This window comes from Erythrolamprus reginae, chromosome 2, assembly GCF_031021105.1.
Source record: "Erythrolamprus reginae isolate rEryReg1 chromosome 2, rEryReg1.hap1, whole genome shotgun sequence".
Classification (NCBI taxonomy): Eukaryota; Metazoa; Chordata; class Lepidosauria; order Squamata; family Dipsadidae; genus Erythrolamprus; species Erythrolamprus reginae.
The window spans coordinates 89,576,963-89,603,175 of NC_091951.1; the positions used below are offsets into that span (position 1 = coordinate 89,576,963).

The 26,213-nt window shown below is 39.0% G+C and overlaps 2 protein-coding genes across 7 annotated transcripts in view; both read left to right on the forward strand.

Moving 5' to 3' along the window:
- The first annotated feature begins 1,301 nt into the window (after window positions 1-1,301).
- On the forward strand, window positions 1,302-13,018 carry MUSTN1 (musculoskeletal, embryonic nuclear protein 1). The gene is made up of 4 exons (XM_070738623.1): window positions 1,302-1,677; window positions 5,483-5,627; window positions 10,465-10,585; window positions 12,642-13,018. The coding sequence occupies exons 2-4, from the start codon at window positions 5,619-5,621 to the stop codon at window positions 12,746-12,748; spliced, it is 237 nt and encodes a 78-aa protein (XP_070594724.1). The 5' UTR covers window positions 1,302-1,677; window positions 5,483-5,618; the 3' UTR covers window positions 12,749-13,018.
- A 10,691-nt stretch (window positions 13,019-23,709) lies between these two features.
- The window catches only part of LOC139160587 (inter-alpha-trypsin inhibitor heavy chain H4-like), a 37,766-nt gene continuing 35,262 nt past the window's right edge, over window positions 23,710-26,213 (forward strand). For 2 of the 6 annotated variants that reach the window (XM_070738640.1, XM_070738644.1), the window contains exon 1: window positions 23,795-23,876. In XM_070738640.1, coding sequence (XP_070594741.1) covers window positions 23,802-23,876 — 75 coding nt within the window. In that variant the 5' untranslated portion in view covers window positions 23,795-23,801. Of the gene's footprint in view, window positions 23,877-26,213 lie in introns of all 6 variants that reach the window. The other 4 variants (XM_070738642.1, XM_070738645.1, XM_070738643.1 and 1 more) reach the window with 4 other exon arrangements.

Here is a 26,213-nt window from a genome sequence, read left to right on the forward strand (position 1 = left end):
TTATATTAGATTTTTTTTAAAGTTGATGGTTGTATCTGAGCTTTTATTTAGACGAGGGTGATTGGTTGGAGTAACAGAGTTATCACAAATTTGCTTTCTGAAAAACAGCCTAAAAGTGGTTTTATCTTTCATGACAGCCAGCTGTTAATAGAGAACTTTCTCCACCCTGTTCCTCATGTCTCTGGCCAGGGAGTCAAATAACAGTGTACCCCATTTTAAATACTTCTGTCAGACATTGGAATGCAAGTGTCATGCTCCACAAGAGATACAGGCAGTTCAAATGGGTATAAAGATATATTGCAAGTTTAACTTCCATACAAGATTCTGAACTGCTAATGGTCCAAGCAACTTTAGCAGCAGATAAAGAGTTAAAGGAACTCAAAGTGGGCTGGACCCCGGTGGACACAGAGGGACCACCTCTCTTGGCCTCAGCCTGGTCATTTCCTACAGCAAGTATGAAGTCATGGCATTTTCACGTTGCTCTTGTGTGCATATCATCATTTTATGTCCTTGCTATATGTTGCAGATGTCATTTACTCCTCCATAAAACCCAGTTTGTTTAATATGCTTAAAATTCTAAGTTTGCCTAAATCATGGGTCCCGAACTTATCAACTTTTAAGACTTGTGGACTTCAATTTGTAGAATTCCCCAGCTAGCTATGCTGGGAATTTTTGAAGTGGAAGTCAACAAGTCTTAAAATTGCCAAAATTTAGACCTGGGGCCTTGATTAAAAACCCCTCCTTTAAAGATTGCTTTCTGCATTTTTCCCATTCCCTTTAATACCAAAATAGGAGATACATAACTGGGAATTCATGGAGATTAATATTACTCTGGTGATACTTGGGACCAGCATTCCCTTGTGTATTTTATTTATAACCAGGGTTTAACACTTTCACTTGGACAGAAGTGGTGGCTGAATACAGAAATGTGAGTTTGTGCAGAAAAAGAATGTATGGAGGGAGCTTACAGAACTTAGAAGAAAAAGAAGACCCTCATCTCCCTCTGAACTATTTTTGTCCTAGTATTATTTACTCATTTATAATCCATCTTTGAAAAGAGTGGGAGGGGGTTGCAGTAGGAGCAATTAAGCTTGGTGATATAAGCAATAAAAGGAACAGCTTAAAATATATCAGCTTTAAAAATAATGAAGCAGATCCTAGATATCGGGGCACAGAAAACGAAACTTAATTAGAAAAAGTGTTGCATAATAAAAGTTTTGTGGAGGGAGGGATTCTAGAAACAGAAAAAGGAAGGGCTTAGAAGATTTTGCCTTAAAAAAATAACACAGTCCCCAAGTTCTTAATTTAGATCAGTCGATAGAAGAAATGGAAACAATCGGCTCTGCTGGATTGCTTGAAACAGAGCAAGAGAAATTAGGCAATGTGATCTGACACATGTTGATTTCAGGTTTTTCTGCAGGGACTGGATGCTCTTCTTTGGAATGTAATCTCTATAGAGGTTTGGAAAAAACAAGGAAAAGCACTCGGAGAAACCTTCCTTAAAAATAGAGGAATACTGAGAATTTGGATTTGCTGTAGTCAAACTGAGGAGGAGGGGGACTGGTGGCTGTGGAGAGATCCAATTCACGGCAGCTACTTTTGGGGTGTCCCAAGACCCTCTCCCTCCTCTTTTACATCTACATGAGGCTGCTGGATGAGGGGATCTGATCCTCTGAGGTAAGCTATCAACACGTTGATAATAGCCAACTTTTATATTTCCACTCCAGGCTTAGTTCAAAGTTGCTTCTCTCCTTGATCAGTTTCTACTCATTGCTTCTTGTCCTCCCCTCCCGTGCTTTGGTGTATAGGTGGACTCCTTCTTCTTCTTTGTGAAGAAGCCCTGAGATAAGTCCATAAGCATTCACCCTACATGGCATCGGACCAGAATATCTCCGGGATCGTCTTCTGCCGCATGAATCCCAGCGGCCGATAAGGTCCCACAGAGTTGGCCTTCTCTGGGTCCCGTCGACTAAACAATGTCGTCTGGCGGGCCCCAGGGGAAGAGCCTTCTCTGTGGCGGCCCTGACCCTCTGGAATCAACTCCCCCCAGAAATCAGAACTGCCCCCACCCTCCTTGCCATTCGTAAATTACTCAAGACCCACCTTTTCCGCCAGGCATGGGGGAATTGAGATATCTTCCCTGGGCTTATATAGTTTATGTATGGTATCATTGTATTGTATGTTTTTTAATTGATGGGTTTTAAAATGTTTTCTTTTAATATTACATTTGTTACACTGTATACTGTTATTATTGCTGTTGTGAGCCGCCCCGAGTCTGCGGAGAAGGGCGGCATACAAATGTAATAAATTATTATTAATTATTATTATTATAATTGGACATGTAAAAAAAAAGAAAATTGGTATTCTTAGAATAGAGATAGATTATAAAAAGCCACTTAAATCAAGAATGGATTATCCATCACCCAAAATACAAGAAATATTTTAATCTAAATGATTTTCTGTACTAAACCAGAAGAGTAGATACTGCCCAAGTTCCTAAACAAATAAACCTGCAGGTCATCCAAATCCTGCTTTCCCTATACAAGTAGTCCTCAACTAACAACAGTCAATGTAGTGACCATTCAAAGTTACGGCAGCACTGAAAAAGTGATTTATGACCATTTTTCATTCTTAGGGCCATGCAGCATCCTCATGATCATGGAATCATAATACAAATCAGTGGTGGGTTCCTGCTAGCACAGACTGGCTGGAACCTGGTGATGATGTAATTTTTGGCAATTATTTCCAGATTTGGATGGCTTCTCTGCGTCCTGTGCTTTTGAAAAAAGCCCTCCCGCCCTCCTCCGTGTTAATGCCGACCTTTAGTCTTGGTCTGAAGCACAGCTGAAAAGCTCCTCAGCTGTGTTTCGGCTTGTAATTTAATTTAATTTATTAAATTTATAGCCCGCCCAACTCCTTGCAGACTCTGGGCAGTGTACAACAGATAAAAACAATGTAAAAACAGTTAAAACCCTGAATTAAAAGCATTTATATCTTCCTGGCCGGAGTTAGATGGTATAGTTCAACAGCCCCAGGCCTGCTGGCAGAGCCAGGTTTTCAAGGCTTTCCAGAAGACCAGGAGGTTGGGGGTGGTGTGGATCTCTGGGGGCAGCTGGTTCCAGAGAGCCGGAACTACAACAGACAAGTCCCTCCCACCTGGTCCTGCCAATTGACATTATTTGACTGACGGGACCTGGAGAAGACCAACCCTGTGGGCCCTAATCGGTCACGGGGAGGTGATGTCGTCCTCATGTCGTGGTGGTGAAATCGCGTGGTGGGACGCACACGTGGATGCATACTGGTAGTGAAATTAATAATAATAATTATTATTATTATTTATTAGATTTGTATGCCGCCCATTTCCAAGGACTTGGGGCAGCTTACCACAATAATAACAATAATAGTATAGTACAAATCTAATAGTTAAAACTAAAATTAAAATCCCACTATCATTAAAAAACAATCAATACTACACAATCATACCATACGCAAATCTTACTAGTCAGAAGGGGGCGCATTAGTCTCCCCATGCCTGGCAACATAAATGGGTCTTCAGAATCTTGTGGAAGGCAAGGAGAGTGGGGGCAGTTCGAATATCCGGGGGGAGCTGATTCCAGAGGTTCAGGGCCACCACAGAGAAGGCTCTTCCCCTGGGGCCCACCAGACGACATTGTTTAGTCGACGGGACCCGGAGAAGGCTGACTCTGTGGGACCTAATCGGCCGCTGGGATTCATGCGGCAGAAGGCGGTCCCGGAGGTATTCTGGTCTGATGCCATGTAGGACTTTATGGGTCATAACCAACACTTTGAATTGTGACCGGAAACTAATCGGCAAGCAGTGTAGGCCGCGGAGTGCTGACAAGACATAGGCATATATAGAAAAGCCCATGATTGCTCTCGCAGCTGCATTCTGCACGATCTGAAGTTTCTAAACACTCTTCAGAAGTAGCCCCATGTAGAGAGCATTGCAGTAGTCGAACCTCGATGCGATGACAGTGTGAACGACTGTAAGCAGTGAGTCCCTGTCCAAATATAACTGGAACCCTCCCCTGATTCAAATACTTGGCAATTGACTCATTTTATGACAAATGCAGTGTCCCAGGGTCATGTGATCACCTTTTGCAATCTTCTGGCAAGCAAATTCAATGGGGAAATCAGATTAGCTTAACAACCATGTTATTAACTTAACAACTGCAGTCAATTATGTCATTTAACTTAACAACTGCAGTCACACTTGCAAACCGTGGCAAGAAAAGTCATAAAATGAAACAAAACCTTTTTTCGTTTGTTACTTAACAAATGTCACTTAGCAACAGAAATTTTTGGGCTCAGTTATGGTTGTAAGTAGCAATAGCATTTAGATTTATATACCGCTTCACAGTGCTTTACAGCCCTCTCTAAGTGGTTTATAGAGGATCAGCATATTTCCCATAACAATCTGGGTCCTCATTTTACAGACCTTGGAAGGATGGAAGGCTGAGTCAACTTTGAGCCTACTGAGATTCGATCTGCCAAACTGCTGGCAGCCAGTGATCAGCAGAAGTAGCTTGCAGTACTGCACTCTAACCACTGCACCACCGAGACTCAATAGTCAAGGACTACCTGTACTGTCTAGCAACTGACAATTTAAATTGATGCCGCACAGATTAACAAATGCTTCAGCCACTTTCAAATGATGAAAGAAAACTTATACTCAGTTTAAAGCTAGCTGAAATAGGTAGATTTAAAAAAAAATATTTTATTTACAGTAGCTTCCTTGTGCTTCATTTCATATCAGGCAAAAATCTGGTGGTTGAATAGTCTGCTTGAAAAAGGTAAAGCAGTTGTTCCAGTTGTTTGCCAAATAGCTGGTAGCTCTGTGAACTTCAGATGTTTATCATGGCATTTAGGGACTTAAAGGGAAAGAAGCACATCAGATTAAAGCTGTTTACAAATCAATGCAAATGTCAGTTGGCATTTAACTCTTGTTTCTACCATGAAAGTGATTGCTGAATTAGCTATAGTTTTGGGAAGTTGAAATATTATAGGAATCCAACCTAAATAAAATCATTTGCTGGCTAGGGTCATCTTGCCTAAGTCAAAATATAATATGTTTCTGGTAGCTTAGTACTACCACACTGACTCACCTGTAGAAAGTCTTCCTCCCAGGATTAATATCATGACAGATGTTTCCTGACTCAGTTGACAATCAGCAATTTTTTGTCGGTATTTTATTCTTGTACATTCATGGACCATCTGCAACATAAAAGCATCGCCCTTTATAGCTAAGAATAGATGACCACAGGGCTTCCTTTGAAGACATACTGGTTCCTAAAGAAAGGACAAGGGCCGCTGTATAGTTCTGCTAGCCCAGCTGTCTTTCCTTGTCACTTGTAATGTTCTTCTCACTCCACTCCTACAGTTTATTAAATGCTATAAACCTCAGTCACTGCTAAGAATAAACCTCTTGACAGTAACATGTTGTCAACCTTAAACACTCCAGAAGCTAGTCTGGGAATATGACCGTGTAGAATGACTTCATAGAAGAGCCTATATAAGCTAAAGGAAGTAGTTTACTGCAGAATTTGGATATTAATCCAAGGAACTACAAGCTCAGTATTTTTACAAGCGGAACAACAATGTCCCAGGTATGACAGTTGGTTTTATTTCTACAGCTTAATTTACAAAAAAATATCATAGCTATTGCTAAAAGAAACTGCAACTCTGATGGATTTAGTCTTTGGTAAGAAATGAAAGGGAAAAAACCCCTCATTATTTATTTTCCATCTCACTGATTTTTTGCTTGCAGAGTCTTACTGACATCTTGGTGCAGTAATAAATGTGTCTTTGTGAAGAATTAGCTTATAATTATTTTAAATTAGAGTAGTAAGCAAAGTATGGCTTAGCTTTCTTTTTTTCTCTTTCTCATAGACTTCATTTAAAGCTATAGATCAGTGTTTTAAACACTTCAGTCCTATTACTCAATAAAATGCTTTCATTTGCAATTGTGTGCAGAATTCTGCTTTGTTTACGATATGCAACAAATGTTAATAAAATTTATTTCTTCCTTTTGCTTGAGGGTCTTGTTTACTCAATGCAAGGTCAACATTCTTAAAGTTTGTTCAAGAGGAGACGCTTCTATTAATTTCTAATAGAATTAAGTTTATTTTGGCAGCAAATCTCTTACAGTATTGAGATTAATTATTTGATTAGAGATCTGCAAATTGACTTTTTTTTCCCATTGAGTTGGAAAAGGATGAAAATATGGAGATATCCTCTATGTACTTAGGGAATATTTGTGTATAAAAACAGGGAACTTCTTAATGCAAATAGAAAGATAGAAAGAAATTTGGGAGCAGGATTTGGAACACAGGAATGTATAGCAACTGTTTAGAAACTCGTGGGAGAGTCTATATAAAGAAGTGTAGTGCTAAATCTTTTGATTAATACTTTCAAATTGTGGTGCTTGAGAAGACTTGAGAGTCCCCTGGACTGCAAAGAGATCAAATCCATCAAATCAACCCTGACTATTCTTTGGAAGGACAGATAACTGAAGCTGAAGCTCAAGTATTTGGCCAAATGAGAAGAGAGGACTCTTTGGAAAATAACCTGATGTTGGGCAAGATTGAGGACAAAAGGAGAAAAACACTGCAGAAAATGAGATGGTTAGATAATGTTATAAATGTAATGACCATAAATTTGGTCAAACTCTGAGAGACAGTGGAGGAAGAGGTGATCTGGTGTGCTGTGGTCACAGGGCTGTGAAGAGTTGGATACAACTAGCAACTGAACAACAAAATCCTAAATCAGAGCTGAAAGGAGCATTGGAGAGTATATGTTCTTTATCTGTCCGTCTCAGATAAGTTGTAGAATAGATTGTTAGTGGGTATGCATGGAGAGGAGAAGATTTTGGCAAAATCATTGCATGTTATTTCTATAATTCTGGGAATCGTCTCACTGCTGATCTTGGATGTTGTTTCTCCCTTGGGATTTTTTTAAAATTATTATTATGGGGAATGATTTATTCTGCTATTTTGAGGCATGCTTCAAAAAGCCAGAAAAACATACAGTATTGTTATCAACTTGTAGTTGCCCTAAAATTCTTCCAAAAATTTGCATAGTTCATTAAATACTCTATATTATGAGCAAGAGATGTATGCACCATTCTATACTTATTGTCAGTCACTGTTTTATTTATTTATTTATTTATTTATTTATTTATTTAGTTAGTTAGTTAGTTAGTTAGTTAGTTAGTTAGTTAGTTAGTTAGTCCAATACACAAAAATACACAATGAAGGTTATAGAGGATATACTCGAAGTAAAATATATCAAAGAAAGAATAGAGGGGAAAATATAGGAATAAAATATATCAATAAGAGAATAGAAGAAAAGATATAGGGATAGAAGAGAAGACAAGGGATGGAAGGCACACTAGTGCGCTTATGCACGCCCCTTACTGACCTCTTAGGAATCTGGAAAGGTCACCCGTGGATAGTCTAAGGGTTAAGAATTATGCTGGATAAACACAAAATACCCAGTATGGACACAGAAGGATACCATATTCATAACCACTGAAATTCCTGTGGTTATCATTCCTTCACTTTATTGCCAGAATGAAAATTGAAGGACTTCTGTAGGGGCATAGTAGAACACATTTGATTTTCTATTGTATTAAATGTTGGCCAGTGAGCCAAACATATCATCTACAACTACAGAACATCAGTCTTCCCAACCTGATGTCTTGAGGTCCCCGAAACATCCAAACATTGTGGCCAATGCATATAGTTCTTATGATTACAAGTTGAAATCCAACATTTTTAGAAGACAGGAGATTGGGAGATTCTCATTCCAGTTATCTATTAGTTGATGTGATTATTATATGAAACATTCAGTATAACATGTAATGTTCATGGGACCAAAGGATTTTTTTTCTCTTCATTTTTTCACATATATGTAGCCAAATTAAAGAGTGCAAAATAATGGATCATAATGCTCATGTCTGATTGATGGTTCTGTGCTGTACTCCCAAGACAGCTCTATTTTTCCCCCACTACCAGTTTCATTTTAGCAGAAATTGTAACTTAACAAAAAAAAGAATTGGAAGGGACATTAGAGGTCTTCTACTCCAACCTCCTGCTACAGCAGAAAACTCTATACATTTCAGACAAATGGTTGTCCAATCGCTTCCTAAAAGCCTTCAGTATTAGAGCACCCACAGCTTCTGGAGGCAATCCATTCCACTGCTTAGTTGTTCTAAGAAAAGTTCTCCTTAGTCCTAGGTTGTTTCTCTCCTTTATTAGTTTTCCTCCATTGCATCTTGTATTGCCTTCAGGTTCTTTGGGGAATAGATTGATGCCCTCTTCTTTGTAGCAGCCAATTAGATATTGGAACACTGCTGTTATGTCACTCTTAGTCAGCAGTGGGTTGATCTCGGTTCGGCCTGATTCTAAGAATCAGTAGCACCGGTAGCAGGAGGCTCAGCCCACCTGCCCGTGACACTTCTGCACATGCCCAGCAACTGCCCTTAGTCATTAGACAACATTATTATTATTATTATTATTATTATTATTATTATTATTATTATTATTATTATTAATTAGATTTGTATGCCACCCCTCTCCGTAGACTCTAACTTTAACTTCTTTTTTATATTGTGGTGACTAAAACTAAATGCAATATGCCAAGTGTGGACTTACAAAAATATTTTAAAGTGGTACCAATATTTCGAGTGATTGATCTTGATTCTATCCCTCTGTTAATGCAGGCTAGAACTGTGTTGGCCTTTTTTGGCAGCCGAAGCACACTGCTGGATCATAGTTAGGACTCTAAGATCTCTCTCCATTTTATAAGAAAGATAATCAATAACTTGATTATCTTTTTTATACCGGATGAATGTCCCAACTCCCAAGCCTTCTCTACATATACCGAGGAATATGCTAATTATTTTCATTTTTATGACTTCCTATAAAACGTTTATGGGCCAAATGTTGATCCTAAAAGAAAGTGCCATGTTAAAGTGAGATGGTAAACCTAGCACTCTGCAAATTGAGGATAACTATCACGGCTTATATTATTTAAAATGCAAGGAGGCAGACGGGTTACACTATCTCTGTTCAATATTTTAGATTTCCTTGGCAAGTCTTTCAGCTGTAACAGATGGTCTTCATTCTGCTGAATATAAATCTACAGGAATTTATCTGACTGATTTTTTTTTATATGGGAATGATGATTACTAAACTAAATTTAATCAACCATGATGTGTACGACTACATGTAGGCAGGTAGCAAAATAAAATAAAATAAAAATCAATATCTAGAGGAAAGCCTCTAGAGTCGGTGGATGAAGAAAAACAGCCCAACCAGAAGTTTGACTTCTGGTAGGCCTGTTGGGCCCATTTTTTGCCATCCACAGTCTTTCCTGAAGCCTGGGGAGGGCAAAAAATGGCCCAAGGGGTCTACCAGAAGTCCGGAGGATTCAGTGAGGTCTGCACGCATGTGCTCGGAGGGGCAGCATGGGGAGGGGAAGATTGTGTGAGGAGGACATAGCATTATGGGTGTGGGCATGCACATGTGTGTGCCCTTTTGGCACTCAACAAAAAACAGTTTGCCATCATTCATCTAGCCCAGTGATGGTGAACCTTTTTTTCCTCAAGTGCTGAAAGAGGGTGCATGAGTACTATCGGCATGCGTGACTGGCCACACCCATAATTCAATGCCTGGGGAGGACAAAAACAGCTCCCACCGCCACCTGGAGGCCCTCTGAAGGCATGAAATGGCCTGTTTCCCAACTTTTGGTGAGCCCTGTTGGCTCATGTTTCACCCTCCCCAGGATCCAAAGGCTTCCCTGGAACCGGGGAGAGTAAAAATGCCCTTCCCCATCCCCTCGGAGGCTCTCTGGAAGCCAAAAACACCCTTTCAGAGCCTCTGTGCAAAAATCAGCTGGCCGGCACACACATGCACAGTGGAACTGAGCTAGGGCAACAGCTCACAGTAGATATGGCTCCACGTGCCACCTGTGGCATGCGTGCCATAGGTTCCCCATCATTGATCTAGCCTGTCAAAGAGAAGGATCAGGGTGACATGACATGTCTTCCAGTACTTCAGGGACTGTCACAAAGAAGAGGGTGATGATTTATTCTCCAAAACAACAGAAGGGCAGGACAAGAAGCAGTGGATGGAAGCTGAAATGGAGAAATTTCCTGATAGTCAGTACAATTAATCAAAGGAACAGCTTGTTTTCTGGAGCTGTGGATGCTCCATCATGGACCCTCTAGAAGGGACTGGACAATCATTTGACAGGGATCGAATAAGGATCCTGCCTTCAGCAGGGAGTTGGACTAGAAGACCTCCAAGTTCCCTTTCAGTCCTGTTTTTCTGTGACTCCCACCACCCTGCTTAAAACAGACTGATGTCACATATCTTTGTGACTGCAACCTTATCTTATCCCATTTTCTGCTACAAAACAATCTTTCTCTTGTCTTTTCAGCCAGCTCCAGTGAAAAAGAAACGCCCTCCAGTAAAAGAAGAAGACCTCAAAGGAGCGAGAGGAAAACTGTCTGGTAATCAAGAAATCAAATCCAAAACCTATCAAGTCATGAGGGAGTGTGGTGAGTAAAAGTTGTGATGGTTCTACATGATTTTTATGCTGGATTTATTGCTACAACGACAGCTGCTTGTGGTTTTCATCTTCTTGTGACAGAAGAAGATAAAAGCTTACTTTGGAGACCCAGTTCTGCTTTTAAATGCCATGTGTGTTATATTGTCTTTGAATTAACTTCACTGAAATAATACAAGACCTAATAATGAAAATTTAAAATGTAGGTCTTCTCCCAGCTTCCTTATTGAGCCTGTATAATAAGCCAGTGCAAAGCATGTCAGCCTACTTTTCTACCAGCTCATAAGCTGAAGGATATCACTTTAAAATATAACGTGCTTTAAAAAGAGAGCAGAAAAATAAGGGGGAAAACCCATACAAATAGCCAAGAGATTTACCAGCATCACAAGATTAAGTAAATGAGGTACAAATCCTTAGGAGAAGGATTAATTAGGCTTTCCTGTATTTACATATCTTATGCCCTTTTAAGTGTGCTGGTCATTACTAAAATGAAATTAATATTTGAGTAGCAGCTGTATGTAGCACAGTATGAAATATGAGTTAAAAGAGTCTGTTACAGCCTTGTTTTTTTTAAAAAATTCTTCTTCTTAGTACTTTTCTGCAATAGCACGATCTACTTAAAAAAAAAAAATCTTTTGGTTGCAACAGGAATTGATCGACCGGCTTGACACCTGAGACTGACATCAACTTATTAAAATATTTATTATTAATTTGAAAGCTGAAACATATCCAAAGTCTCCTTAAAATCAATAATTAAATATTCAGTCTTACAACACAAATCCTAAACAAACTCATTGGTACCTGGATTAGTATACAGATTGTGAAAAAGATGGGGGGAAATGCTAACAATTATTAGTGTATTTAAAAATGAAAAGTTGGAAAAATGAAAAGTATATAACATGAAAACTGAAATTTCACTTTTATTGGGCTCTGACCAATCAGAGGTTTCCACTATGCACTGTGGAATATTTTTGGAGAAAGTGATAAATCTACTGAATAAGAATAATCTTCCAAAATTTCTCTCATCCAGAAGCACAGATTCTTAAAATAATTCAGGAATAATTTATCCCCAGTCATGAAAAGAGAACACATAAATACATTTCCCTGAAGGGACACTGCTGACACTGAGCTGTCATCTTTTTTATTTTATTTTTAAAGCATGAAGCTTTAAATTGCAATACTTCTCTGCTTGTTATACCTCTGGATCAGCTCCTGGTTTGGCCCGGTTTTGTGAAACAGTAGCAGCAGTGGCAGGAGACTCTGGCCACCGGTTTGGGATGCTTCTGCGCATGTGCAGAAGCATTGCGTGCGCAGAACCAGAAGGAATGGGATTTAGAACCCACTACTGCTCTGGATCTTTATAAACAGTGCTCCAGTGATAAAGCCCAAAGAACCCTCTGAAATTTTCCACTGAATTGAATTAAATGCATCACATGAATTACAACTACCAAAAATTAACTCATTTTAGTTAAACCAAATTGGGCATTTGCTCTGTTTGCACCCGCGGTGGGTTGCACTTACCTGCAAACTGGTGCACTGTGTACGCATGCTCTTGATTCGGGCACCCCTGCGCGTGTGTCCCTCGCACGATTTTTCTTCTGTGTATGTGTGAAAGAAAAAATAACTGAAATCTTGCACATGTGAGCATTCCCTCGTGAGATTTTGCTTCTAAGCATGTGCGGAAGCAAAAAAGCTGAAAAATTCAAGAAAAAAGATGGCGCCACCCAATAGACTGGCACTGGAGCACTTGCACACAAATTGCACAATCTGGCAGCCGCTACTGCAATGGAGTCACTACCACACTGGTAGGAACCCACCACTGGTTTGCACCTTTGGTGGTTTTAGTCCCACCTGCTGATTAGAGTGCATCCCAGAATATCTTCCCCAAAGTGCATCTGTAACAGATTGCATGTTCCTACTTTGAAACATACACGATGTATACTCTAGTATTTATTGTGCTTATTATGTTATCTTTCAGTCTGTCATAACTGTGATTGTTTTCAAACCATTATTGCTGACGTTTTAATCAGCTACTCTTCTTTTTCCAGAACAAGCTGGCTCCGCTGCGCCGTCTGTCTTTGGAGGAGAACGCACCGGAGGAGAAACCGTCTTTGATAAACCAAAATCAGAGCCTCCAAAGAGTGTCTTTGGCTGACAGCCATAAATATTCCCAGCATCCTTCACTGCATGTCTTGTTTCCCCCATACATCAGTCTTATTATTGGGCTTCTAACTTAATTCCTCAGGCATGAATCAGCAAAAGAACTTGAACTGAAAGATGTCTTTTTTTTACATTTATACGGTGCAAAATTTTTCTTAGCTATCCAATAGTTAATTCAGGTTATGAGTGCAGGATGATATTGTACTGGCCAATTTTGTTAACAAAAATGTCCCATTTCTAATTGTAATTATTGTGTAAAAATAAAGCTGGATTATTTTGATTTTCGATTATCTTATTTTTTCACTTGCAGTATAATCACTCGCCGTATAGTCAGGGAATATAAATATACTTATATAATTATTTCTGCACACAATTTGGTATGAAATCTTTCTATGGGAGAGCAATAAAGCTGAGTCTGGTTAAAATCTTGCTGAGACAAAACAATTGCTCAAGAGCTTTATTTTAACTTTAACAATTATTCCTTAATGTGGTCCTGAATTGCTGCCTCATAGACTGAATTTTTCAACAAGAGCTGGAAGGGAACATGGAGTCTTCTAGACTAGTGTTTTTCAACAAGTGTGCCGTGAGACATGGCCAGGTGTGCCATGGGGAAATTAGCACAGGAGATTTGAGCCGCGAAGAAGGAAGCTCAGCTTCCGGTCTCGCAACTTTTTGCTGAGGGCGCAAAGAGCAAAAAGTTGCGAGACCAGAAGCTGAGCTTCCTTCTTCCTGCCTTCCAAGTTTTTTTGGCAAAGTTTTTCTGGCAAAGTTTGGAGCAAATGCACGGCAGGTGAGCTTTGCAGCTCTCAGGCGGCAGGAAGGGCTCAGGCCTGAGGTGGGCCTGCAGGGGCAGTGGGGCTGGGCATCTCTGCTGGGCTCGGGGCAGCAGGGCAGGTGGTGAAGGCAGCGCTGCCAAGCGGGGGTCAAACTAGGAGCGAAAGGGCGCCGGCAGCAGCGGCACCGGGCAGTAGCCATGGGGCGGCAGCAGGGCAGTTGGCTGCAAACGGGAGCTCCAGAGCAAGAGAGAGAGAGCAAGAGCAAAAGAGAGGGGGAGAGAGAAATAGAGAGAGAGAAAGCAAGAGAGAGAGAGAGAGAGAGAGAGAAAGAAAGCGAGAGAGAAAGAAAGCAAGAGAGAGAGAAAGAGAGAGAAAGAATGCAAGAGAGAGAGAAAGAGAAAGAAAGCAAGAGAGAGAGAGAGACTATATTATTAACTATATGTATAATATGTACTGTCTTAGAGTGTCATTTTGTGTCATTTTGGTTGGTGGTGTGCCCCAGGATTTTATAAATGTAAAAAATGTGCTGCAGCTCAAAAAAGATTGAAAATCACTGTTCTAGACAAACCCCCTACTCAAGCAGGAGACCCTATAACATTTCACACACGTGGCTGCCCGTCCTCTTTTTTAAAACCTCCAGTAATAGGATAGAATAGAATAGAATTTTATTGGCCAATGTGATTGGACACACAAGGAATTTGTCTTGGTGATGAAGCACAACTTCAAAAGATAATCTGTTTCACTGGTTAATTATTCTCACTGTCAGGTTGTTTCTCCTTAATTTCAGGTTGCTTCTCTCCTTAATTAATCTCCATACATTATTTCTTGTCTTGCCTTCTGGTGCTTTGGAAAATAATTTGACCCCCTCTTTGTGGCAGCCCCTCAAATACTGGAATAATGCTATCATGATACCCCTAGTCCTTATTTTCTCTAGACTGGCCATACCCAATTCCTGCAACTGTTCCTCAAATGGTTTAGTCTCCAGGTCTTTGATCATCTTAGTTGCTCTTCTCTGCATTTTTTCCATAATCTCATCCTCTTTTTTATAACGTGGTGACCCAAACTGAATGCAGTATTCCAAGTGTGGTGTTACTAAGGTTTTATAAAGTGATACTAATACGTCACGTGATTTTGATTCTTTTTTTAATATAATTTTTAAATTTTTATTTTATAATACTAAAAATCCATTTTCAATTTAAACAATGTGTTGTCAAAGTACTTATACATATATCAACATTATACCTGAAATTTTAATTATAGCAATAGCAATAGCATTTAGACTTATATACCACTTCACAGTGCTTTCCAGCTCTCTAAGCTGTTTACAGAGAGTAAGCATATTGCCCCCAAAATTTGGGTCCTCATTTTACCTTGGAAGGGTGGGAGGTTGAGTCAAACTTGAGCCTACTGAGATTCAATCTGCCAAAGGGCTAGCAGCCGGTGATCAGCAGAAGTAGCTTGCAGTACTGCACTCTAACCACTGCGCCACTGAGGCTCTTCATATATTCTTATATTTTCTTATATTCATTTAATAATATTTTTAACCTTTTTAACATCTTCCATTTTAATTTTAATCAAAGCCATCAAATGAACCATCTTCAGCCGTCTTCTCTTCTCCCTTCCTACTTCCCTCCTCCTTTCTTCTTCTCCTTTCTCTCCTTCACCATTTCCATTTCCATTTCTTTCTCTTTTTCCCTTTCTTCTTTTCCCTCTTTACCTCCTTCTTCCTTCATCCCCTATTCTTTTTTTTTTGGGGGGGGGCTTTCTTCTCTCCTTTTAACAGCATGCCTGCTAGGAATTATTTTCTTCTTCTTGTTCTGCCGACGTGTTTCAACTGCCTGTAATTACAGGGTAATTAGTCCAGGAAGACACGCACCACATGATAAAAGAAAAACTCAAAAGTTTTTATAAACAGAAAACAGAAACAGTTCCCTTTTTAACTGTAAAAGGGATTTTCTGGTACACACAAGGCACAGGTTAAAGGCAGTCCAATTGCTCACCCAATAACTGGGAAATTGAGTCCAATTCTAAAGTCCAGAGAGTCCACACACAATTTTGAACAGCACAAAAACCACGATCTTGACAAAACAATGAATCAGATAAACTGCCATGAGGCTAAAACCCCAAGCTGCACTTTTATCTATAGCACTAATTACAGCAGCCCCACCCAACCACAGGTGGCCTAATTTTCTCTTGTAATAATCCTTCAGTTGTTGTCTCCTATGCATCACTTGACGCATGCGTGGATGTGTCATTAATTCTTGTTCATAATCCAGGGATGGTACAGATGATTGATCTTCTCCTGGACTGTCTGCCAAACTCCCCTCTTCCCTGTCACTCACGCTTCCTTGGTCAGAGGAGGCTTCGTCGGCAGATTCCATCCGGAGCAAAACAGGCCTGCAGCATGTGGATGTTTCCCCCACATCCACCTGCACATTCCTTGGGCAGGAGCTGGGCCAGAGCTAACCACAACAACACTACTACTACTACTTCTTCTTCTTCTTCTTCTTCTTCTTCTTCTTCTTCTTCTTCTTCTTCTTCTTCCTCTTCCTCATCCTCCTCCTCCTCCTTCATCTCATCCCTGTGCAAATTGGAACTTTGGAGCACTACTGTATTGCTACTATTTTTTATCTCCTGACTTTCTCAAAGTAGCCTGATATTTAGTTGCCATTGCCTAGTGCTGCTATTTCTCTAAACACCAAGAACACCATGAGGCAACCATTGGTCTCTTACCTGAATTTGAGTGCAGAAAACAGCATTAAACCATGTTCTGGCTTTTGATCATGTTCTTATTTGTACACTGAGTTCTCAAAGATTGGTGCCCTTAAGAGGGCAGCTGCAGAGCTGTCAGTTCCCTGTCCCTTTGTTGTATTTTTTAAGAGTTACGGATTCTTGGAAACAACCCTTTGACAAGCTGCTACAGAAATTGAACCTCTACAATGCATAAAATGAAGAGTTGGACTGAGGAGGCAGAGAAGATGTGAAATTTTCTATCACTAAGAGGTTTGCTCTACCTTCAAGTTCTCCAAAGGATCTTCACGGCAACAACAGGTACTGTATGATTAAAAACACAGAGTTGTGGTCAGAGATAAATCAGTTAAACTTTGATCTCTGATAACATCTAAGAATCACAGTACTCTAGACAAAATGAATCACGTAAAGAATCATGGCCTGAGATCCATACACAGGAATTTTCATATAAATATATGAAAACAAGCAATGCCTGAATTAAGACAAAATCACATTAAGAATAACAATTGATTTGCTACTGAGTCTACCCGGTAATTAACTAACTTTCTTTCTTTCTTTCTTTCTTTCTTTCTTTCTTTCTTTCTTTCTTTCCGAGTCTCTGTAGAGGGGCGGCATACAAATCTAATAAATAATGCTAATACTACTACTACTACTACTACTACTACTAATAATAATAATAATAATAATAATAATAATTATTATTATTATTATTATCATCATTTCTTTCTTTCTTTCTCTCTCTCTTTCTTTTTTTTTCTTTCTTTCTCCTTTCTTTTTCTCTTTCCCTTTCTCTTTCTTTCTTTTCTTTTCTTTCCTCCTCCTCCTCCTGCCCTGTTGGTATCTACTAACATATGAGATGGATTTGGATAATTGCCAGGCACTGTATATCAGTTTCCATCAGCCTCACTTGTTCCATATGGACAATTGGTGGTGTCATTACTCCATGCAATTTCCTCAGACATTTTCCTTGTGTCTCCCTCCCCATGACATTAATTTCCCCAGATTTTTTTCTTAATGACAGGTCCTCATAACATTTCCTTGGTCTCAGGCCAGAGCCCATGGCAAAAATATATATTTTACCACTTTCAGGTTTAAAACAGTTTTGTCCTTTCTCGAAGAGATTTTTTTGGAGGAAGTTTAGCATGGTTCATTAAAATGAGATCAGGATTTAGGCTGATGAAGGCATGATCCCATCCTCTCTTGTCCTTGGATATCACCTTCATGGCACTTTTGATTCAATTTGGTATCTACTAGCACAGAGAGATCAAACACCTGGCTTCTGCAGAAATATCTGTCCAGGTAAAGTCTGACTGGTGCTTCCTGAAGTGCTGGTCCAGCTTTATACGATTTTTTTCCAATACAAGGGCTCTCTTGAAAGAGCATGAGTCTAGTGCTCTCTTGAGAAACAGAGCTATTCTTGGGTACATAACAGGTCTCTCTACATCAGAAAGTTAGCCTGTGTTCTTTTGACAACAGAGAAGCCTTTGTTGAAATCTAGAAGGGGAACTTCAGGGTTTGCTCGCTTCCTGGTTCTGAATCACCCTGGAAATTTTAGTTCACAACTTTCTATTTTAAACACTTGCTGGATTTAATCACCGTCTAATTTACTGGTAAGAGCCTCATGATGGTGCTGTCAGCTTATGTAGTTACTTGATTTTTAAAAGGAATAGGATGGTTTTTTCTGAACTGTACTTTATTTCTTTTTATTTACATTCTTTTATCTTAATTCTTTGTGGGTTATCTTTTTTGTGTGTGTGCAGCAAATTCAGACACTGTCTCCAGGACTAGAACATACTGAGTTCACTCTTCATGCAAAGACTTTATGTCTTTGATTAGATCCAATGATTATACAGGAGTTTGTTATAGGGCACTAAACCACTGAAAACATAGTTCAGACTCTTATAATCTTCCTTCCTTCCTTCCTTCCTTCTCTATTTATCTATCTATCTATTTATTATTAATTGGATATATATGCCACCCTCTCCAGGGTCTCAAGGCAGTTTACAACATATAGAAAACAATATATGTATCCTAAATCCTATATTACACTAAAAAAACTAACAATCTAAAACTTCAGGTTAATTAAAGGGCAGCCTCTCTCAGCAGCATATAAGGAAAATTATCATAAACTTTTTTTACAGATGGTATATTCCCCCTGCTAGGTTAGCAAAGATTTACCCAACACTATCAGACACATGTTGGAAGTGTAAAAACGAAAGAGGTACTTTTTTCCATATGTGGTGGTCATGTCCTATGATACAAAAAATCTGGAAAACAACTCATACTTGGCTTTCAGAGATTACAAAAGAGGAAATAGAATTCACCCCGGAAGCTATGCTATTAGGAATTTGGAGAAAACACTAGTCAAAACAAACAATGCTTCTTACAACACATATAAACACTGCAACAAGAATTGCGATAGCACAACTCTGGAAAAATGACCAGACCCCAACGGAAGACTTAATTATAGATAAGATATATACATGCGTGGAGATGGACGAACTCATTAACTCAATCAAGGGAAACAAAATCATGGAATCAAAACGAACATGGCAAAAATGGCATGAATGGGTTCAAAAGAGAATATAGAAATAATATAATATGAAGCAATAGTACAATTGAAACAATCTACAGCTACCTTGTAAAAAGTTTTATTTACCAGTTAGTGAACGTAATAAATATTAGAATATAAAAGTATGAAATATAATGTATATAATGGAATGTAACAGGTAAAAATCTACTATAAGAATGTTAATAGAGATGGTTTATAATCTGTAAAACAGAATAATGTGTGATTTGAATTATATGTGAAAACATAATAAAGAAAATATTTTAAAAAATAAATAAAAGGCAGCCACTTTCATTCTATCAAAAAGTCATACGTTCATTCATCGGCAGGGGCTGATGTCTAGTGTCAAGTGAGTCTTCAGACTCTTGTGGAAGGCAAGGAGGGTGGGGGCAGTACGAGAATCTTCCAAACCATGAGTAGCAGAATAATAGAATGTTACACGCCTAGTTGTGGAGAATGAAGTTTTGAGTCAATCATCTTTTTAAGGATAAGAACAGATTTTTATCTTCATGGTAAAGCATGGGATGAAGTCTCTTGATTGAAGGTTATAATATACTACACTAGTCCAGTCCAATAGATGTTTTTTCATCTTTCCGGTATAGGGCTTAGAAACAGTGGTTCTCAACCTTTCTAATGCTGAAACCCCTTAATACAGTTCCTCATGTTGTGGTGACCCCCAACCAGGGATGGGCCACTGCCCGGATGAGGGGGGAACGCAGTGGGGTAGCCAAAATAGAGCTCCACCCCAGAGTACCCAATTTGCACTCAAAGATATTGAAAGAAAATGCAGGGCATCCTGCATAAGCCATGACCACTGTGTGGTAGTAAAATTTTTAGTAGCCCTTCACTGCCCCCAACCATACGTCCAGCACCAGTTCTCCCAACAGAGCTTTAAGCTGATTGAAAAGAAGGTCACAGGGATACCCCCACTGTAAACGCCCCAATTGGTCAGATTGTAAAATTATGTTCCAAGATGCCAGAATAGAAGCTTTAGTTCCTAACACCATGGGAAATTTGTCTTTTCCTATGATCTTAGGTGACCCCTGTGAAATGGTCATTTGACCCCCAAAGAGGTCCCGACTCCCAAGCTGAGAACCACTGACTTAGAAAGAATGACTACCTCAATGTTATCTGCTATGCCTGAAAAAGAACTAGAATTGGTTTTCTTCTGTTACAAATCCAATACTTTTAACCGCTGCATTTAATTGGACAGAACCATCCATTCACACAATCAAACTTGAGTTCTGTAAGTTATGCTGAGTAATATACTTTACTGGGCACGATGTAACCATACACCAGGAAGCAGTATTACAATATTTACAGAATATTTTTAATATGACACAAATATGAAAACAAAAACAGAAAACAATAAAGTTTCTGAACAAAAAATAACTCAAATGACTGGTTCTGGCTATATATTCTTCCCCCCACCCCCCATCCCTTGAGCTGAAACTTTTTTGTTTCTGCCTTCACAAACCTGTTTCCATAACCATGGAATCTCCAGACCTTGGAACTCTCCACCAAAACTGGGAGGTCAAGCTACTGCATTTAAACAGGAGCATGCATACCCTATACTCATTCGCACTGATGATGTTACCTAGTAGGGTAATGAAATGTCCATAAGTAAACAGCCAAGCTCAGAGATCACCAAGGACTCAGCAGTCCAACTCTACACTACAGATATCCTCTTCTCTTGACAAAAAAATATTTCCTGCCCAATCTTGATGTCCATTCAGCAATATCCTGCCGGAAGGACATTGCTGAAATCAATCCAATATGTAAACATTAGAGGTACTCATTTCAAAATACTTCTGAGTTTCTCCATAGCCTAGATATTTATTAATCCAGCCGTACATTAGTGAGTCACATTAGTGAGTCACATTAGTGAGTCACATTATTTATTTATTTATTTATTTATTCATTCATTCATTCATTCATTCATTCATTCATTCATTCATTTATTTATTGGATTTGTATGCCGCCCCTCTCCAGAGACTCGGGGCGGCTAACAGCGACAATAAAACAGTGTACAATAATAATTTGATACTGATGATTAAAAATATATTAATATAAAAACCAAACATACATACATACATACCATGCATAGAATTGTAAAGGCCTAGGGGGAAAGAGGATCTCAATTCCTCCATGCCTGGCGGCAGAAGTGGGTTTTAAGTTGTTTACGAAAGGCAAGGAGGGTGGGGGCAGTTCTAATCTCTGGGGGGAGTTGGTTCCAGAGGGCCGGGACCGCCACATAGAAAGGCTCTTCCCCTGGATCCTGCCAGGCGACATTGCTTAGTTGACGGGACCCGGAGAAGATCCACTCTGTGGGACCTAACTAGTCGCTGGGATTCGTGCAGCAGAAGGCGGTCCCTGAGGTAATCTGGTCCGGTGCCATGAAGGGCTTTATAGGTCATAACCAACACTTTGAATTGTGACCGGAAACTGATCGGCAACCAATGCAGACTGCGGAGTGTTGGTGTGACATGGGCATATTTAGGAAGGCCCATGATTGCTCTCGCAGCTGCATTCTGCACGATCTGAAGTTTCCGAACATTTTTCAAAGGTAGCCCCATGTACAGAGAGTGACAGTAGTCAAGCCTCGAGGTGATGAGGGCATGAGTGACATTAGTGAGTGACATTAGTGAGTGACATTAGTGAGTGACATTAGTGACATTCAGAATTTTTGTTATTTACAGAATGGAAAGGCTTTTGTTTTTTCCTGCCACCGATAACCCAACCCGAATTTGCTGATCATCCTGTATTTTATTCCTCCTTAACCTTGGATTGACCTACTTACCCAAAATGAGGAAGGCCCTTTTGCTGTTTTCTCATTTGTTCATTCCGTATTTTAATTTATATTGGAGAGTTCCACTCACTAAGAGTCCTTATTAGAGGATTCATTCATCTAAACATAGGCAGTATTTTAAAAGTATACCAAGTGATTAAGTAGAGCAGCAGTTGTAGCAAGACACTTTTATAAAGAATGAAATGATGATAATGTAATTGTTTTGGATGAAGAGTGTAGAATTAGCTTGCCCAGCTAGGAATGAATATGTGGTGCATATAAAAGGAGTGGGGAAGAGAAGGAGGATGGGGAGAGAGAATACATTCTCCAACATTTATACCTTTTCTTTTTAGACTCAACATGGTAATGTTTATTAATTTGTATTTACATACTGGATGAATCCCAGTTCTAAGAAAAGCAGACATGAATATTCAGTCACTTAGAAGGTCTGGCTGAAGATGAAGAACTTAATTCCTTTTCAGGATGTAGAAAGAATAGTGATCTTTTGACAGATCAATTAAACAGCTTTCCTTCAGTAGTAGTTGTGGGATGCTCCATCCCTGGAGGTATTTAAGAAGAGATAGGGCAACCATTTGTTTGAAATGGTATAAGGTTTCCTGCTTGAGCAGGGGGTTGGGCGAGAAGACTTTTAAGGTCCCTTCCAACTCTATTATTCTGATATTTATTAGAGTCCATATCATTTCTTGCCAGCATGGTAGTAGATCAAGTGCAGTCATGATTTAAAATGAAAAAGATAATGGTTCTGCCGGCATGTGCCACACACCCTTAATTACAGGTTAATTAATCCAAGCAGACACACAGAGAGAATATAATGCAAATAAATGTTCTTTATCAACAGAAGAGAAGAAAAAACTCCCTTTTAAACTTCAAAGGGATTTCTTGTACAAACAAGGCACACTTGGAATACAATACAAGAACGATGTCCCGTAAAAAATCCAATTAATAACCCAGTAACTGGAAATTGGCTCACAGCTACTGTTGTCCAAACGATGATAAACACTCACAATGAAGTATAGTCCAGAGTCCGGAAATTCAAACAAAGTCTTGAATACAATCAGGAAATAGCAAATCACGGTCTTGATGAACTACGATCAGATAATCTTCCACAACGGCTAAGCCAGCACGCTGCTATTTTATCAGCAGCTCTAATTATTGGAGGCCCACCCAACCACAGGTAGCCTCTCTTATCTCCTGTAATATGTCTTAAATTGTTCTCTCCTATGCATAGCTCTACGCATGCGTGGGTCTGTCATACATTCCTCCTCTGAATCCAACGAAGATAAGGAAGATTGATCTCCTCCTGGGCTGTCAGCCAAGCCCCCCTCTTCCATTGCACCCACACTTCCTTCGTCATCGGACAATTCACTAGCTGACTCTATTGGGAGCAAAACAGGCCTGTGACATGTGGATGTTTCCCCCACATCCACCTCCACATTCCTTGGGGCAGAAGCTGGGCCAGAGCTAACCCACAACAGATAATGGCAGAATAAACCATTGGAATCATTGATTGGTGTTTACCAAAGAGAGAACATTTCCTCATATCAAGCAACAAAGATAAAAGAATTAAAGGGTCAAAGATTGAGTTTATAGAAAATATGGACTCATTTGTAAAAAAAAATTACAGTGGTTACTTCAGAATCCTAGGATTTAACTCAGACAATGTGTGAACTATAGTAACTACAGTAACATTACCAGTGTAATCTACCCAATGCAAATAGTTGACAATCAAAATATCTTGGCTTCTAATAAAAACCAATCATATTTGATACATTTTGTATGGAAAAACGCTGCAGTTCCCAATATTTCTCAAATGTTATTACCTTTCTGAAATATTTAAGAAAACATATTTTAAGATAATAAAGGTTCACCCCTGCCTTCAACTTTAAATTTTGGAGTTACAAGATCAATGTCCAGTTGACTGAAGGTAGCATTAATCACAGATAATGTACATAAGAACTAATCAATAAAAGTTAAACCAGGCAGCAATATTTGAATATTTAGCATGACGTTGAAGAGGTTGTATTATGTAGGAAGAGGCTAATTGTACACATCTCTGTGTAAATATTAGGCTTACCAAATAGTAGTTGTTCATTAACTTTTGCCCAATAAATTAATTCTCCTCTATGGTTCTGTCATTTCCAACATGGAAAAACAATGGTTTGCTCTCTGGCTGGCTTTGTCTTCTCAAATTCTATTGACAGATGCTGTTATCCATCAGGTACTTGCTTTCATTGATGCTTAGTTGTTCGTTGCAATATGAAAAACATATATTCATATTTATTTGCCTGAACTTGTAATCATTCAATTAATTTTACAGGTTGAAAATGGAAAAAAAATAGCTAAATGAGAAGAACTAGACTTAGACCAAGGAAAGACAAGCTGCACTGTAACTGAGCATTATGTTAAGAAATAGCATGTATGATGTATTTGGATATGTGTATTATTCTTATAAAGATGTAACTGAAGGTTAATGAGAGCAGAGAAGTGGCAGTATCTTATTTGAAGTGCTCAAAAGAGGTACTTGAATTTGGATTCTGCCACCAAAAGGGGGATTGAACTCAGAGACAGAATGGTTCTATCTCTTAGATTCTAAGTTCAGTTTATCAGACAGCTGGAATTAAATTCCCATCTCCTTGGTTTATGGAATGAGAGCTCTGTGGTTTGAACTTTAACTGTTGTCGGAATGGATAAGGGTATTTTGCTGGGATCCTAGCAGTTTGGGATCATCCTTAGTTTGGACTCATTCTCAAGAGCCAGCAGAATTCAGAACTTGATTAATTACAAGTAATGCAAGACTTCAGCAAAGCAAATCTGTTTTTGTGACTTGAGCCAAGTCTTCAGAGCTTAAGAGCAGCCCAGGCTCCATTGCTGGGAAATTTTTAACTCAATGTGTTTTTCATCCCCAATCCCAGGAATTATCTTTTCTCTTGCTTGTAGTATATAATAACTATGTCTTAAATCAGAAGCTGGAAATACAAATACTTAGATTGATGAATGGAAAAGATGGAGGTTTAAAAATGCTCCAAACTGAGTGATCTTTGAAAAGTATTAACACATTATAGATTGAAACATGATAGAAACTTTGATAGTTTCCAAAGTTCTACAGAAGACTTTCCCAGTGTATTTTAAACTTTTTATAAGCACTTAGATTTATATACCACTTTGTAGTGCTTTAAGTAGTTTACTTTAATAAGGGCAGACTAGATGGACCATGAGGTCTTTTTCTGCCGTCAGTCTTCTATGTTTCTATGATATCAGTACTCTAGGATCCTAGTCAGAAGTTCACACCCATTCAGCATGTACAGGGTCTGAGAGTCTATAAGCAAAGCCATATCTTTAAGCTAATTACTACTACTAACAATCAGTCTTTATTTTTTTTAAAAAAAGTTGTTAAGACATTGGAAAGAAAAGGGAAATAAATTCACCAGTGAATTTTTTTAGCTTTCCAATAGAGATTCAATTCTGACTTTGTACAGGTAGTCCTGTGCAGATGACTTACAACTAATCATTTATAGTTTATGAATTTATAAAGTGAATTATAACCCATCTTTAAAATTATAACTATTGCACTATCCCACGGCCACATGATTCTACTCCATCATCTTCCCAGCTACGTTTCCACCACCAAAGTCAAAAGGGGAAGCCACATTTCCTTAATGACTATGATAAAAAATTGTTGTAAAATTGTATCTGGTCATGTGATGGCTCCTTTAATGACTGCATCACTTAGTAACTGAAATTCCAGTCCCAGTTGTAGTTATAAATTGAGGGCTACCTGTATGTACACTATTACAATATTCTACACTTCCAATGTATTCTATAAACATGGATGGCAAACATCTGACTTTGGTTTACTTAAAAGTTACTGAGCAGGGAGAACTTCAGGCAATTCATCTGCCAAAGGCAACCAGCCATGTGCTGACAACTAGAGGTTGGTTCCACTTACTTTTGCCACTGGTTTGCATTGTGATGTTTTGCGCGCGTCCCCTCATGCAATTTCAATTTTACGCATGGTTGTGCTTGCCCAAAACACAGCTGAGGACCTGATCTACTGTGGTTCGGGTGAAGAAATAAATATCAGTATTAACCCAGGGAGTGGGCTTTTCTCAAAGCAGACAACAAGGAAAAGCAATCCAAACACAGGAAAATTCAGGAAAAAAAAACAGAAAAAAAGATGGCAGCATTCAAGAACCGGCACTGACAGATCCATTACACCAAAGTTACATCATCAGTGGGTCGCTAATGATTCAAGCGATCTGATCTGAACTAGGAGGAACCCACCCTTGCTCACAACATAAAGTAAAATGCTATGATGTGCAAACAACTGAGTCCATTTCTCCTTGTATCCTATAGCACATTTCTGCTTTAACAGTTTGCCAAACATCAATCTTGATTTCTTACTTTATTCTTTATTGTTTAGGACAAATACAAAATACAAGTTTGCACAGCAAACCAAATCAAAGTCTTACAATACAATTTTTAATATTTTATGGATCTAGACAATCTATGTCTGACTGGGATTTCCTTCCTTCTTTCCTTCCTTCCTTCCTTCCTT